The 15,031-nt window shown below is 44.1% G+C and overlaps 1 protein-coding gene across 8 annotated transcripts in view; it reads right to left on the bottom strand.

Moving 5' to 3' along the window:
- Window positions 1-15,031, bottom strand: part of depdc5 (DEP domain containing 5, GATOR1 subcomplex subunit) — a 30,060-nt gene that overhangs the window by 13,400 nt on the left and 1,629 nt on the right. For 6 of the 8 annotated variants that reach the window (XR_006079451.1, XM_024380599.2, XM_024380603.2 and 3 more), the window contains 26 exons: window positions 14,925-14,974; window positions 14,733-14,802; window positions 14,527-14,605; window positions 14,293-14,354; window positions 13,879-13,948; window positions 13,709-13,781; window positions 13,440-13,543; window positions 13,258-13,332; window positions 13,012-13,146; window positions 11,299-11,360; window positions 9,813-9,886; window positions 9,558-9,627; window positions 9,428-9,464; window positions 9,212-9,329; window positions 8,885-9,117; window positions 8,540-8,740; window positions 5,443-5,578; window positions 5,243-5,346; window positions 5,038-5,097; window positions 3,491-3,674; window positions 2,872-3,032; window positions 2,523-2,643; window positions 2,256-2,423; window positions 838-1,075; window positions 528-661; window positions 302-401 (listed from right to left, as the gene is read on the bottom strand). Coding sequence is in view for 7 of the 8 variants with exons in the window: in XM_024380599.2 (XP_024236367.1) it covers window positions 302-401; window positions 528-661; window positions 838-1,075; window positions 2,256-2,423; window positions 2,523-2,643; window positions 2,872-3,032; window positions 3,491-3,674; window positions 5,038-5,097; window positions 5,243-5,346; window positions 5,443-5,578; window positions 8,540-8,740; window positions 8,885-9,117; window positions 9,212-9,329; window positions 9,428-9,464; window positions 9,558-9,627; window positions 9,813-9,886; window positions 11,299-11,360; window positions 13,012-13,146; window positions 13,258-13,332; window positions 13,440-13,543; window positions 13,709-13,781; window positions 13,879-13,948; window positions 14,293-14,354; window positions 14,527-14,605; window positions 14,733-14,802; window positions 14,925-14,974 (2,919 nt within the window). In the remaining variant the exon portion in view is untranslated. Of the gene's footprint in view, window positions 1-301; window positions 402-527; window positions 662-837; window positions 1,076-2,255; window positions 2,424-2,522; window positions 2,644-2,871; window positions 3,033-3,490; window positions 4,169-5,037; window positions 5,098-5,242; window positions 5,347-5,442; window positions 5,579-8,539; window positions 8,741-8,884; window positions 9,118-9,211; window positions 9,330-9,427; window positions 9,465-9,557; window positions 9,628-9,812; window positions 9,887-11,298; window positions 11,361-13,011; window positions 13,147-13,257; window positions 13,333-13,439; window positions 13,544-13,708; window positions 13,782-13,878; window positions 13,949-14,292; window positions 14,355-14,526; window positions 14,606-14,732; window positions 14,803-14,924; window positions 14,975-15,031 lie in introns of those variants that run through there. The other 2 variants (XM_024380602.2, XM_042302233.1) reach the window with 2 other exon arrangements.

The raw sequence follows: 15,031 nt of genomic DNA, 5'->3' as shown, positions 1-15,031 counted from the left end.
AATTGAGCTCCCTTTTACCCAGGCCAGAAATTGAGATCCCTTTTACCCAGGCCAGAAATTGAGATCCCTTTTACCCAGGCCAGAAATTGAGATCCCTTTTACCCAGGCCAGAAGTTGAGATCCCTTTTACCCAGGCCAGAAATTGAGATCCCTTTTACCCAGGCCAGAAATTGAGATCCCTTTTACCCAGGCCAGAAATTGAGATCCCTTTTACCCAGGCCAGAAATTGAGCTCCCTTTTACCCAAGACAGAAAGCCCTTGATCATTGTGTTCCTTCCCAAAACCACACAAAGACACCCACCTTGCGAGGGCTGTCCACATATGTAGTGGTCATGGTGACAGTGGAAGACTCACTGGTGGCAGCTGAGGGTTTCCCCTGTTGTTGCTGCTCCTCTAGAGTCCTGCAGACAGGAAATGTATCCTCATTGTAAGAACGGTAGCATCAATGTCAGATACCCTGTGCTTCTAATGATTTGGAAACACACAAGGTTCCATTGGAAGAACACAGACAGGACAACTACACTCACTTTTGGTTCTGCTCCAACTCCAGGAGAGCTGATAAAGCGGAGGTGCCTTTCTTGCCCAGAGGGGGCGCTACAGGCTCCGGAGGGTAGGCAGAGAGAGGACCAGTCACCTGCAAACCCTTCATCGCCGGTCCTTTCTACAGACAGAATGAGAGGGGAAGACAGTATGACAGGAAGCTTAAAACAGCTCAAGACAACAACATTTGGCATAGGATCATTGTTCCTGGCAGTCAGTTTCTCTCTTAGCTGGGTTTGCAAGACTGCAGTTTTTTTAGTCTTCTGAAATGAGTAAGACAGTGTTTTAGGGTGTTACCCTGATGATCCTGTCAGAGCGGTGGCGTCTGCGGATGCGGTTGAGTCCCTCCAGGAAGCGGATGAAGCCATCCAGCAGGGCCCAGTCCCCGGTGCCCGTCATGCCCTCTCTGCCCGCCACCGTGCCCACTCCCTCCCCGTAAACGTCCCAGTGCCCCTCCCCGTCCGCCACACGTCTAGCCCCCCCAGCCGGCAGCAGCAGGAAGCGGGTCCGCCAGAACTTCAGAGAGTCTATCAAACTATGGCACACGGCCGGTAGAAATAAGAGTTATTTGGAAGTGTGACATACATGCATACATACTGAACAAAAATATAAATGCAACACGTACATTTTTTATTTATTTTTACATTTAACCTTTATTTAACTAGGCAAGCCAGTTAAGTACAAATTCTTATTTACAATGACAGCCTACCCCGGGCAAACCCGGACAGCGCTGGGCCAATTGTACGCCGCCCTATGGGACTCCCAATCACGGCCGGATGTGATACAGCCTGGAATCGAACCAGGGTGTCTGTAGTGACACCTCAAGGACTAAGATGCAGTCCCTTTGATTGCTGCGCCACTCGTGTTGGTTACATGTTTCACGAGGTGAAATAAAAAATCCCAGAAATGTTCCATACACACTGAAATCTTAACTCTCAAATGTTGTGCACAAATTAGTTTACATTCCTGTTAATGAGCATTTGTCCTATGCCAAGCATATCAAGAAGATGATTAAACAGCATGATCATTACACAGGTGCACCTTGTGCTGGGGACATTAAAACACCACTCTAAAATGTGCAGTTTTGTCAAACACAATTCCACAGATTACTTAAGTTTTGAGGGAGAGTGCAATTGGCATGCCGACTGCAGGAATGTCCACCAGAGCTGTTGTCAGATAATTGAATGTTAATTTCTCTACCATAAGCTGCTTCCAACGTCATTTGAGAATTTGGCAGTACGTCCAACCAGCCTCACAACCGCAGACCACGTATAACCACACCACCCCAGGACCTTCACATCCAGTTTCATAACCTGCGGGATCATCTGAGACCAACCACCCGGACAGCTGATTAAACTGAAGAGTATTTATGTCTGTTATAAAGCCCTTTTGTGGGGACAAACGTATTTTTCCCCAGTGGGTGAGCCTGGCTCCCAAGTGGGTGGACCTATGCCCTGCCAGGCCCACACATGGCTGCACCCCTGCCCAGTCATGTGAAATCTATAGATTAGGGCCTAATTAGGGCCTTTATTTCAATTGACTGATTACCTTATGTTGCATTTATATTTCTGTTCAGTATAGTTGACTCTGTACACTCAGTGCTGGCTATGGCAAACTCTTTTCCAACAGAAAGGGGTCCAAATTAATGTGTTAAAGCCTTCCCTGGGGCTGAACATGGCTCCGTATGTAACTGTGTGTTTGCTGAGCATAGGTACCTGAAGTCCTCAGAGCCAGCAGAGCAGATGTACTGGTCCAGGTAGTTCCACTTGTACTCCTCCAGTCTCTCGTGACCAAACTCCACCCAGCAGGACAGGAAGTGGGCGTCAGAGTGAGGGGGACACAGACTGTAGGTGTACTGGATCTGGGCTGACTCATACGGGTACCTGACACACACACACACACACTACAGGTGAGTGACATGCAAACAGTACAGTCTGATGATTAGCTGGGAGTATGGATCTAATGTAAGGCTGGAGACTTACTTCGGAAGGTAGCGGGTAACAGTGATGATTTTATCCTTCAGGCAGACTTTATGGAAGGTACGGCCCATACTGAGCCAGTACAGACTCTCCTCCTCTTCTGGCCTGCGTCGAGAGACCAGCCCTGAGAAGGAGGAAGAGAAAGACAGAGGGTACATGACTGCACTTGGTCCAAACTGAGATTACTGTAATTTACCAAATGATTAAATTATGCAAGTCAATATGCCGTATAACAGACCCATTAGCCTCTCTAAGTTAACAGTGTCAGTCAGTAGCTAACTGTGACTGTGGTGTTATTAGGTAACTGTGTCAGAGCTGAGCCACACGCCCGGACAGAGACAGTATAGAACACCTCTGGTGTAGAGTGGACTACTGCTGAGGGGCGGGGCCACAGCAGGCTGGGGTTTCCTTTTGTTAGGTTGGACAATGATCTGGTAGCCCTGCATCAGCCGCTGACAGATAAACTCCTCAAACACATGAGGGGCACTCATGACCGGGGCCTCATCATCCCGCCTGAGACAGAGAGAGACAGGGTGAGAGGGGTGGAGCATCTGAAACAGCTGCACGTACCTGTTGATCAATTAGTTGCTATATATTTCTCAGTAGACCATGCAGTCAGTCAGTGTTGCAGTAGTCATTTTGTATACTACGTGAGGTGTGTACTCCCCGTGTTACATTTTCTACCCCTCCAGGTTAGTGTGTGGCAGCATGTTGTACCAGCCCTCAGTGTAGTCGTTCTACAACGTGTCTGTGTGTATTTTTGGTTTTACTATCCTTGTTTTGACCAGTAGAAAATTTGGACAAGTGCGGACATTTCACCAGTCCCCACAAGGAAAAGGCTATTTTAGGATTAGGGTTCCAATTAGGCTTACAGTTAGGGGATAGGTTTGAGGTTAGGGAAAATAGGATTTGGAATGGGAATCAATTGTTTGGCTCCCACAAGAATAGTAAAACAAACATGTTTCCTGTACCTCTCCAGGTCAGTGTGTGGCAGCAGGTCGTAGCAGCCCTCAGTGTAGTCGTTCTGCAGGGTCTGCCATTCAGGGAAGTAGTCAGTGGTGAGAGGCAGACAGGCGGGTGTGGTCAGAGACTTCCAGTCTACCCCCACCGTGCAACAGAAGCTAGGCACTGTCGGGGGGGCAGACAGCAGCAGGGCTTCAGGGGAACCCCCGCCACACACACGGAGCCAACCAGACAAAAATACCATACATACATACACAGAGACAGACACAAACAAACAAGTGCCCCGTGGAAAACACACATACCACCCAACAGGGTGCATTTTGTGGATGAGGAGGAGGTAAGGAAATAGGAAAAGGACAAGCAAAAGAGAGAAATACATTTGGAATGAAAGGAAGGTGTGCAGAGGTGGTTGATAAAGTAGGAGAGGAAAGTGTAGAACAAAGATACAGGTTGGAATGATAAAAAGAGTGGCGCGGGAAAAACACAGCCAACGACAGACAGAAACAAACAAAAATAAAAAGTAGAGAAAGAGAGAGAGAAAAGAGGGGGAAGGAAAAAAAGAGCAGAGGGTTATTCTCATTGCCTTCATTACACCTGATGATGATGATTCCAGTGTCACTGACAGAAGTGGAGCTCTGATCAACACATGCAGGAGATTGAGGCTCTGTGACAATCGACCTGGCAATCTGTGATGATGTGATAAGCATGTGATAAGCAGTGATCTCATCAGCAGTGTGATTACAACATGCACGCATATATGGCTCATACAAACACACACACATATATGTTATATATACACACACACAGTACATGCAAAACAAACACACTACACATGCCACAGAAAAATGGACAGAAACTCATGCGTTTACATTTTAGTCATTTAGCAGACGCTCTTATCCAGAGCAATTAGGGTTAAATGCCTTGCTCAAGGGCACAGACATATTTGTCACCTAGTCAGCTCGGGGACTCGAACCTTTCGGTTACTGGTCCAACGCTCTTAACCGCTAGGCCACCGGCCACCCATGCAGACAGTCAGGAGTCACACACACACACACACACACACACACACACACAAATACCTGGAAGAGGCTAATTAAGCACATACACTTGAGAGCAGAGACTCTAATATTATTATGTATGATAGAGTAAAAGATAGGAGATACATTGAGGAGAGAGGTGTGAAGCCTGAGGGAGAAAATGGAGAAAGAGCTAGAGAAGCTGGAAGATAAAGAATGGAAGTGAGAGATACCCAGAGCTAGAGAGAAGGACGTTAGAGAGAGGGGGGGTAAATGCATGACCCAAAAACGTGTGACCCTTTATGAACCCTAGTCTTTCCCTCACAGACAGACACCGAACGGAGGAATCAGCCAATCAGGGGTTCAGCTGAATAAGCTCTCATTTCATCATGTGAGGGCTTATTCCAATTATCAGTTCGGCTGTCAGGCAATGTTCACAACCAAACTGATAGGATATTGTGTACATGACATGTGTGTGACTGTGTCAAGTGTGTCTGTGTAGTGAGTGTGTTTTCTTTCTTAGGGCAGCACAGACTCACTTGGATCCGGACTGCCAGAGGAAAAGTCCTCCAACGAGGAGCCACGGTTTACCGGTGTTCCTGCACAAACATTATCAGCATTAAAACCAACAGCGTGACCATCAACCATACAACATTAAGAGAAAAGATAGTTGTCAGGGTTTGTGTGTGATGTATACAATGCTTATATAGTGAGTCAGATGCACTAGCGTGTGTGTGTGTGTACCAGTGCTGTTGCTGCTGGCTGGGCTGCCATGAGTATACTCCTCCATCCCTCCGCTGGAGTACAGCCCATTTTCTCCTGCCTGTCGTCTCTCTGAGGCTGTCCGTCTGAACACATAGTCCACAGGGGGGGAAATAATCAATTGACAACTATAATTACATTTAAAGAAAGAGGCATGACCTTCCCCCTGGGGCGTGTCTAACCTGCCAGTGGCCTCGTGATAGGCCAGTTCCAGGAGCTCGGCGGAGGTGTGGGCGGGGTCTCTCTGCTCGCTGCCCTGCAATTCAGCCATGTTCTGTCTAGTCTGGTGGTGGATCTGGATGGCCTCTCCTGACGGACCTGGAACACATCCATGACACATTAATTACGTTCCTCGTGAAAGATGTCCTGTACTGGAACGTACGCATTGTACCTGTAGCATCATGACTGCCCTGTGCTTGTGGTACACTGATACTTCTATTTTGTATTTTTGTCTCAAAATGAGCATCAGCCAATTAGAATCGTCAATGTAGTTGGACGTGCTGAAATGCTACATGTTAGCTGTTCCCATTACATAACCTCGCACATTTAGCCCTATGCTAACCTAACCAGGTGGCAGTGATTATTTCCTGTAACAAATTCCACATCAGCCTATCAAAGATCGTAGACTATATATCCACCAACCCAACGGCATTTCTTAAAATAGGTTAACTTGGACACCAGAGATACTTTAAACCTCCAAATTTGACTTTTGTTTCACTTGGTCGGTCATAAGTGTAGTGAGTCAATATTGCATGATACATCCTTGACTTACAGTGGGGCAAAAAAGTATTTAGTCAGCCACCAATTGTGCAAGTTCTCCCACTTAAAAAGATGAGAGAGGCCTGTAATTTTCATCATAGGTACACTTCAACTATGACAGACAAAATGAGAAAAAAAAATCCAGAAAATCACATTGTAGGATTTTAAATTAATTTATTTGCAAATTATGGTGGAAAATAAGTATTTGGTCACCTACAAACAAGCAAGATTTCTGGCTCGCACAGACCTGTAACTTCTTCTTTAAGAGGCTCCTCTGTCCTCCACTCGTTACCTGTATTAATGGCACCTGTTTGAACTTGTTATCAGTATAAAAGACACCTGTCCACAACCTCAAACAGTCACACTCCAAACTCCACTGTGGCCAAGACCAAAGAGCTGTCAAAGGACACCAGAAACAAAATTGTAGACCTGCACCAGGCTGGGAAGACTGAATCTGCAATAGGTAAGCAGCTTGGTTTGAAGAAATCAACTGTGGGAGCAATTATTAGGAAATGGAAGACATACAAGACCACTGATAATCTCCCTCGATCTGGGGCCCCACGCAAGATCTCACCCCGTGGGGACAAAATGATCACAAGAACGGTGAGCAAAAATCCCAGAACCACACGGGGGGACCTAGTGAATGACCTGCAGAAAGCTGGGACCAAAGTAACAAAGCCTACCATCAGTAACACACTACGCCGCCAGGGACCCGAATCCTGCAGTGCCAGACGTGTCCCCCTGCTTAAGCCAGTACATGTCCAGGCCCGTCTGAAGTTTGCTAGAGAGCATTTGGATGATCCAGAAGAAGATTGGGAGAATGTCATATGGTCAGATGAAACCAAAATATAACTTTTTGGTAAACTCAACTCGTCGTGTTTGGAGGACAAAGAATGCTGAGTTGCATCCAAAGAACACCATACCTACTGTGAAGCATCATGCTTTGGGGCTGTTTTTCTGCAAAGGGACCAGGACGACTGATCCGTGTAAAGGAAAGAATGAATGGGGCCATGTATCGTGAGATTGAGTGAAAACCTCCTTCCATCAGCAAGGGCATTGAAGATTAAACGTGGCTGGGTCTTTCAGCATGACAATGATCCCAAACACACTGCCCGGGCAACGAAGGAGTGGCTTCGTAAGAAGCATTTCAAGGTCCTGGAGTGGCCTAGCCAATCTCCAGATCTCAACCCCATAGAAAATCTTTGGAGGGAGTTGAAAGTCCGCGTTGCCCAGCAACAGCCCCAAAACATCACTGCTCTAGAGGCGATCTGCATGGAGGAATGGGCCAAAATACCAGCAACAGTGTGTGAAAACCTTTACAGAAAACATTACAGAAAACGTTTGACCTCTGTCATTGCCAACAAAGGGAATATAACAAAGTATTGAGATAAACTTTTGTTATTGACCAAATACTTATTTTCCAACATAATTTGCAAATTAATTAATTAAAAATCCTACAATGTGATTTCCTGGATTTTTTTTTCTCATTTTCCCTGTCATAGTTGAAGTGTACCTATGATGAAAATTACAGGCCTCTCATCTTTGGGAGGGAGAACTTGCTCAATTGGTGGCTGACTAAATACTTTTTTGCCCCACTGTAGATACCAACGTTAGAATAAACATTTTTTTTAAAATTATAATTAAATGACAAAACCCCAAGTTTTTCCTTATCCGTTTTACAAACATTTATATGCTTTTACGGGAAAAAGATCAAGGCGGTCTATACAACATTTGAGTTTATCGTCCATCAAAGAGCCTCATGGTCTTGTCAAATATCTGTCATGTACCTCCACTAATCACTGCCAGGTGGCATACACCGCTAAACAGTAAATTTGCAGGGTACAGTAACCGCGGGTTCGAGGCTCCCTCACATCCAAGCTTTTTTGCTAAAGGACAAAACATTTCACTACTGGTCCTCGATGCTCGATTCAAATAATGCACTTGATTATTAACAGAGCTTGTCTACAAGGCTGAAGAAAGATACTGCTCCTTATTAAATGTATTCTTAATCTTAATTTTCAATGTATTGGATGCACTTCCCTTCGCAACACACAATAAATCTACATTTCAAAGGAAAAACATACTGTATCTCACCCCGGGATTCGAACTTGCCGCAAACAGCTAAAATGACCAGGAGCCAGGCTCGCTACACTGTGAGCTAATCATCCAGTTGACATTTTGCGTGTTTGATTAGCAGATGTTGCCGTTTGACCTCTGTTAAGGACACTCTTATGACAAAAATGATATCACGTCCAACTACGTCAACATTTGTAATTGGTCGATGCAGAATTACAGAAAACAATCATGCCCAGCTGGTGTTGTCAGAACAGAGCTAAGTGTGCCATGTTATTTTAAGGGAAAAGCTAACATTCAGCGTTCTATCACGAGAACTACGTGAAAGATTTTAATTGGCTGATGCGGATTCTGAGACACAGAAAAAGTTTCAACTAGCGGGTTTCAGTCTGTGTTTAATTCGAAGTGGATGATGGTGTGTGTGTGTGTGTGTGTTTGTGTCCTCACCCACAGGGAAGGTGTGCATCCAGCGCCTGCGGTTGGAGGTGAGCTTCATGGGCATGCGTGAGGGGGCAAAGGGGTTAATGAGGGCCCTCTGAGGGGTGTAGCCCCCTGGGCGCACATGGAGGGTGGACTCAGCACTCCCCACAGTGAACCTCCCCGGAGCACTGGAGTCCCGCTGAGATTCCATCATCTTCTCCAACAACTCTGAGAGAGAGAGAGAGAGAGACAGACAGAGACATTAGCACAGTTGAAATAAACACTTATGGCTACTCAGCACATGAATCGAAACCACACCATCACGATTAAACATCACACTAATCACTCATACAAGGGGTTTATTCCTGGTACCTCTGGTGCTGGTGTAGCCCAGGGAGCTGCTGACCTCTCCGTACTGGGCTGGGGGCAGACGGGGGATCAGCAGGATGTTGGACACCCTGCCCAGGCTGTCATCAGAGGCCAGGCTCCGCTGCTCGTCAGGCCCACAAGAGCGGACAGGGGGGGACACACCGCCCACTAGAACCCCACTCACATCCGCAGACCCCCAGCTTCTCCTTCCACTCACTTCCCTCTCTCGGACCACCCTAGAAGACCGTCACACTGAGTTACTCCTATCCTTACTCTTAACTCTATTTATTGGAAGTGTGCAATAAATGTGTGGTTGTGTTTGAGCGGCACCTGAAGTTGGTGCTCCTCTGGGCTCGGGACGGCCCGGGGAGTCTGAACACCTGTGCATCATGGGCATCGTAGTCCACCTGGATGGGAAGGCTGTTCTCGTCCTTCGGAGCCCCAAGAGCTGAGAGGCAATGAAGAAGAGGCACCGTTTGTTAGAGAAGAAAAGAGAATGATAGTTCATCGTAGGGGGGTTTAATCAATAAACACATCCTCTCTTACTGTGCTCTTTGTTGTTCTTGAATTTTTCTGCATGGAGCTAAAAGTAAACAAATGGAGAAAATAAATGACAGGTCAGCTGTAAGCCAAATTCAAAATATTGGCTGCATCTGGATTAGGTCTATATATGTACCTTGCGTCCTGCCAGCTTGATGCGAGGAGTGAAGCAGCTGCAGGAGTTCTGGCTTTTGGATGTGTAAAAGCTGTGGTCATGGTAACAGAAAGAGATAACATTAGAAAAACATCCCTTCCTTTCTCTAAAACCCCTTCATTTCTTCACCAGGAATATTCAACAGTCTCCCATCCTGAAATATATTAACCTAGCTTATCCATATTACCCTTCCTCTGTCCTCCTCCATCTCTATCCAGAAGCTGTGTCTGGTCTTACCTGTGGTTGATCCAGTGGGGCAGGTTGTAGTCATCACCCAGTCGTGAGTCTCCAGGCACTGTCCTGTTGTGCAGCTTGTCAACATCACAGGGAAAATACAGTAATAATCCAATACAAAGACGGTGACATATAGTAGAAAATCATACCTCAGAAAACGGTAGCAATAACAGACATTCTGTATCTGCACATCAAACCGGGGAAGAAAATAGTTATATTTTGTAGTTTATTTGAAAATACCAACTCTTCAAATACTCAAAGTCAAATATAATTTATATACAGTTTCAACTAAAAGGCAGCTATTTTCTTTGATATTCAAATACAGGTCTCAGAAAACCAAATCATATTTTAAGCTATTTGAAAATATGAAAGTTATTTGAAAACTACAAGTTAGTTGAATTAGTCTGAATATAATAAAACACATGGTTCGGATGGCTCATAGATATTAATATAGCCTATAGCCTAGAATTAAATACATGGAGGACATGGAATCACCTCAACATTAGAGTAGACCATTTTAGCAGCTTCAAAATGATTGACAAAAGTAAATTAGTAAGGTAATACAGTAACACTTGACATCAAGTTCTTATACATGTGCAGTAACTTAGTGATTATTAAAAAAGTGAAGTTGCTATATAGGACTTTGGAAACTGCTTTATAATAATGGAGTTATTACATAATTGGAATAAGGAACAGTAACTATGCCTTGTGTGCAGTAGTTACAAAACTCAGCTCATTGCAATGCAATTCAAATGCATTGACCAAAGTATTATGTATGCTAATAAAATGTTGCTCAAAAAGTAGAGATTATTAAAACAGGCACAAGGACAGTTTAATGTTAAGTGTTAATGAGAATGCTAAAAGTAACAAAATATGGCTATTATGTTTTGAAAGGAAACTAAATATCCCAAAACTGCCTTCTGCTTATTTTTTTTTAAAGCAGTCACTTTCTGAGATCTGTATTTAAATCGTTTTAAAAAGTAGTCATTTTTGAGGATCTGTTTTCAAATAGATGAGGTCACCGCCAAAGTAACTATTTGTTCCCCTTCCACAAAGCCGTTAAAACAGGTCTGCTGCACATCGACTCGAGTCCAAATCATTTGGTCATAATGAGGATTGAGGCATTTCCAGGGTTTCAAGAAAAAAATGTATCCATAACTGAAACGTAAGTCCATCTCAGGCAAACTTTTTGGCTCGAGGGCAACATTGGGAGGGTCGCACAGATTTTTTTACGACAGATTTCTTTGTCAGAATTGATTTGCGGGCCAGAAAAATGGCAATTATTTGAAAACATATAGGGCCATTATAATTTCTCCAAACTTTCTAGTTTTAGATGTTCAAGTGTGGCTGGAGCTTTAAAAATAAATAATAATAATAGAAAATACAATTGTTTACTAAAACCCTCATGCATCATCCATATTACAGAAATCCGTTGCAGTGATGGAGAACTTTAACCTCTGAGCTTATATTTGGGTTCAGTCCATCTCACCTTAAATAGAGGCACTGCATGAAGTGGCTGCTCTCCCATACACACCAAGTCTACACCGATACCTGGCAAAGGAAAACAAATGTCAGAAAAATCACTTTAGTCCTATCACCTAATAGCAAATCATTTATGAGCATCAACAATGTACAGTGCTTTCGGAAAGTATTCAGACCCCTTGACTCATTCCACATTTTGTTAGGTTACAGCCTTGTTCTAAAATTGATTACATTTTTTTTATTTCATTAATCTACACCCAATATCCCATAATGACAAAGTAAAAGCAGGTTTTTATACATTTTCACAAATTTATAAAAAAAATTAAAAACAGAAATATCACATTTACATAAGTAGTCAGACCCTTTACTCAGTACTTTGTGGAAGCACCTTTGGCATCAATTACAGCAATGAATCTTCTTGGGTATGACGCTACAAGCCAGGCACACCTTTATTTGGGGAGTTTCTCCCATTCTTCTCTGCAGACCCTCTCAAGCTCTGTCAGGTTGGTTGGGGAGCGTCGCTGCACAGCTATTTTCGGGTCTCTCCAGAGATGTTTGATCAGGTTCAAGTCCGGCCACTGGCTGGGCCACTCAAGGACATTCAGAAACTTGTCCTAAAGCCACTCCTGCATTGTCTTGGCTGTGTGCTTAGGGTCATTGTCCTGTTGGAAGGTGAACCTTCAGCCCATTCTAAGGTCCTGAGCACTCTGGAGCAGGTTTTCAACAAGGATCTCTGTAATTTGCTCCTTTCATCTTTGCCTCGATCCTGACTAGTCTCTCAGTCCCTGCCTCTGAAAAACACCGCCACAGCCTGATGCTGCCACCACTATGCTTCACCGTGGGGATGGTGTCAGGTTTCCTCCAGACATGACGCTTGGCATTCACGCCAAAGAGTTGAATCTTGGTTTTATCAGACCGGAGAATCTTGTTTCTTATGGTCTGAGAGTCCTTTAGGCAAACTCCAAGCGGGCTGTCATGTGCCTTTTACTGAGGAGTGGCTTCCGTCTGGCCACTCTACCATAAAGCCCTGATTGGTGGAGGGTTTCAGAGATGGTTGTCCTTCGGGAAGGTTCTCCCATCACCACAGAAGAACTCTGGAGCTCTGTCAGAGTGACCATCGGGTTCATTGTCACCTCCCTGACCAAGGCCCTTCTCCTCTAATTGCACAGTTTTGCCAGCCGGCCAGCTATAGGAAGAGTCTTAGTGGTTTAAGAATGATGGAGGCCACTGGCCATTGGGGACCTTCAATGCTGCAGAAATGCTTTGGTACCTGAGCCTAGACACAATCCTGTCTCGGAGCTTAGTTTTTGCTCTGACATGCACTGTCAATTGTGGGACCTTATATAGACAGGTGTGTGCCTTCCCAAATCATGTCCAATCAATTAAATTTACCACAGATGGACTCCAATCAAGTTGTAGAAACATCTCAAGGATGATCAATGGAAACAGGATGCACCTGAGCTCAATTTCGAGTAGCATAGCAAAGGGTCTGAATACTTATGTAAATACGTTTGTGTGTTGTTTTTTTTCGTCGTATAAATTAGCAAAACATTTCAAAACCTGTTTTCACTTGGTCATTATGGGGTATTGTGTGTAGATTGCTGAGGATTAAAATAAGGCTGTAACGTAGCGAAGTGTGGAAAAAGTTAAGGGATCTGAATACTTTCCGAAGGCACTGCATATGACTGTTCATCCTATTACTGTTGTTATAACTCCCTACCATTGTCAATCATGCGCTGCTTGGTTAGGATCATGAGCAGTCGGTCCACTTCAAACACGCCCACCCCCGGGGTGATGACCACAGACATCTGACCGGTGCGGTCAAAGTTGCGGTTGATGTAGTGCTTGTCAAAGACTGTAAAAGGCACAGGACCGTATTTTTGAAAGTCATAAGGAGACAAGATAATATGTGGCTCAATATGAACACTGAGAATCACACAAAATAATGAGTAGATGAAGCACTCACCGTTGAAAGACAGGTTAATGGCCTCAAGGTAATTCCCCTGAGCAGCAGTAGAGTTATGGCCGGAGGGGAAACCAACTATCACAAAAATAACCACATGTACACAAGTAAACATACATAATTTGTTAACGTTCAAGTGCCCTGCTCATGACGTTAAATGTACAAAGTTGTGTCTGATTCATTACCCGCTTCTTTTAGCCGCACCAAGACAGGATACTGGATGAAGAGCTTCTTGATGGTGACCAGTAGAGAGGTCCACTCATCACGTCTCTCAGTCTGAGCCACTACCCTACAAAGACACAACACAAGAGAAAAACCATGAGTCAGTCAGACGGTTGACAGATGAGGAAAAAAGTTCCAACTGGTAACTAAAACTAGAAATAAGTAGACATACAAAAACGGACATTGTGGAAATATAATTGAAATAGACAATGAGGCTGGAAGACAGTAAAACCTATAGAAATCTTCATAGAAACGGCCCTCGTGGTCCTGTCTGATGGAACCTCTCAATATCTCAGGAAACTCCTCTACAGAAGATGGGAAGAAAAACAGAACATTTAATCTAATAATAGCTAGCATGTGATATTCCTGATGTCTCATGAAAACAGAAATAAAAGGGCTCACCCAAGGTTTTAGCGTTGTAGAAAGTGCGTGAGAAAAGCACCACTGTCACTTCATGGCTGCAATACCTCTCCTGAAAAAGTCAACAAAATCTCACAAGGATAAATACCTTCAGAACTGCATTGTTTAATGCAGGGGTGGGCAATTCCAGTCCTCGGGGGCCTGATTGGTGTCACAGTTTTGCCCCAGTACCAGCTAACACACCCAACTCCAATAATCACCTAACCATGATCTTCAGTTTAAAATGCAATTTTATTAATCAGCTGTGTTTGCTAGGGATGGAGAACAAGTGTGACACCAATCAGGCCCTTGAGGACTGGAGTTGCCCACTCCTGGTTTAATGCCTAGAAATGTGTTGATTAAGTTTAATTAATGGTTTAAGCATTGCAAGAGTAACACAGAACGTAAGTCACAAACCTTCCATTTGGCAAAAAGATCAGACAAAAAACCACTGACTGCTTTCTCAAAGTAGAGATCCCCTGAAAACAAATGAAAACTTTATTTTCCTCCTCATTGACAAACTACAGGGCTCATTGCTCAATGCCAATCTCAGTAAACCACCCACTCACTCAAGACAGAAGAAACACAGCCTCAATCTCACACACTCAACAATACCAACACCTGATAACCTGGGATAGAAGAGAAACTAACCGTAGATATCAAAGTCCCACATTTCGCAGCTCATCTGGATGAAGATGTACACCATGGCAGAGGTCGACCTGAACACCACCTGCATTAAACACCACAAATATGAAAGGCACTCTATCGTAGGGACACTGGAGAACATATTTAGTAACTACATACAGTGTCCTGCAATATCTTAATAGACAGTTACTTTTGAAAGTGACATTGCTTACCCTGGTGTCTTCACTGATGTAGCCACAGGTGACCTTCTCTCCTTTCACCCATAACTCACTGGCCTGGGCTCTGAGGGTAACAGAGACAGGATACAACGTAAGGGACAGTAAGGGACATAATAACATAAAACATATTTACACATGAAATAACATATTTATTATTATTAATATGTTAAGAATGGTATTGCATACCTGATCCCTGCAAATTCCACTTTCTGTGTCACATAAGCACAGGTACTCACCTAAGATAAATAGAATGTTAATGAAGTTCTAATAGGCACAGATTCAAGAAGTAGGCT

The sequence above is a fragment of the Oncorhynchus tshawytscha genome, linkage group LG20 (assembly GCF_018296145.1).
Source record: "Oncorhynchus tshawytscha isolate Ot180627B linkage group LG20, Otsh_v2.0, whole genome shotgun sequence".
In the NCBI taxonomy this organism is placed as follows: Eukaryota; Metazoa; Chordata; class Actinopteri; order Salmoniformes; family Salmonidae; genus Oncorhynchus; species Oncorhynchus tshawytscha.
This window is presented reverse-complemented; position numbering and strand designations above follow the sequence as displayed.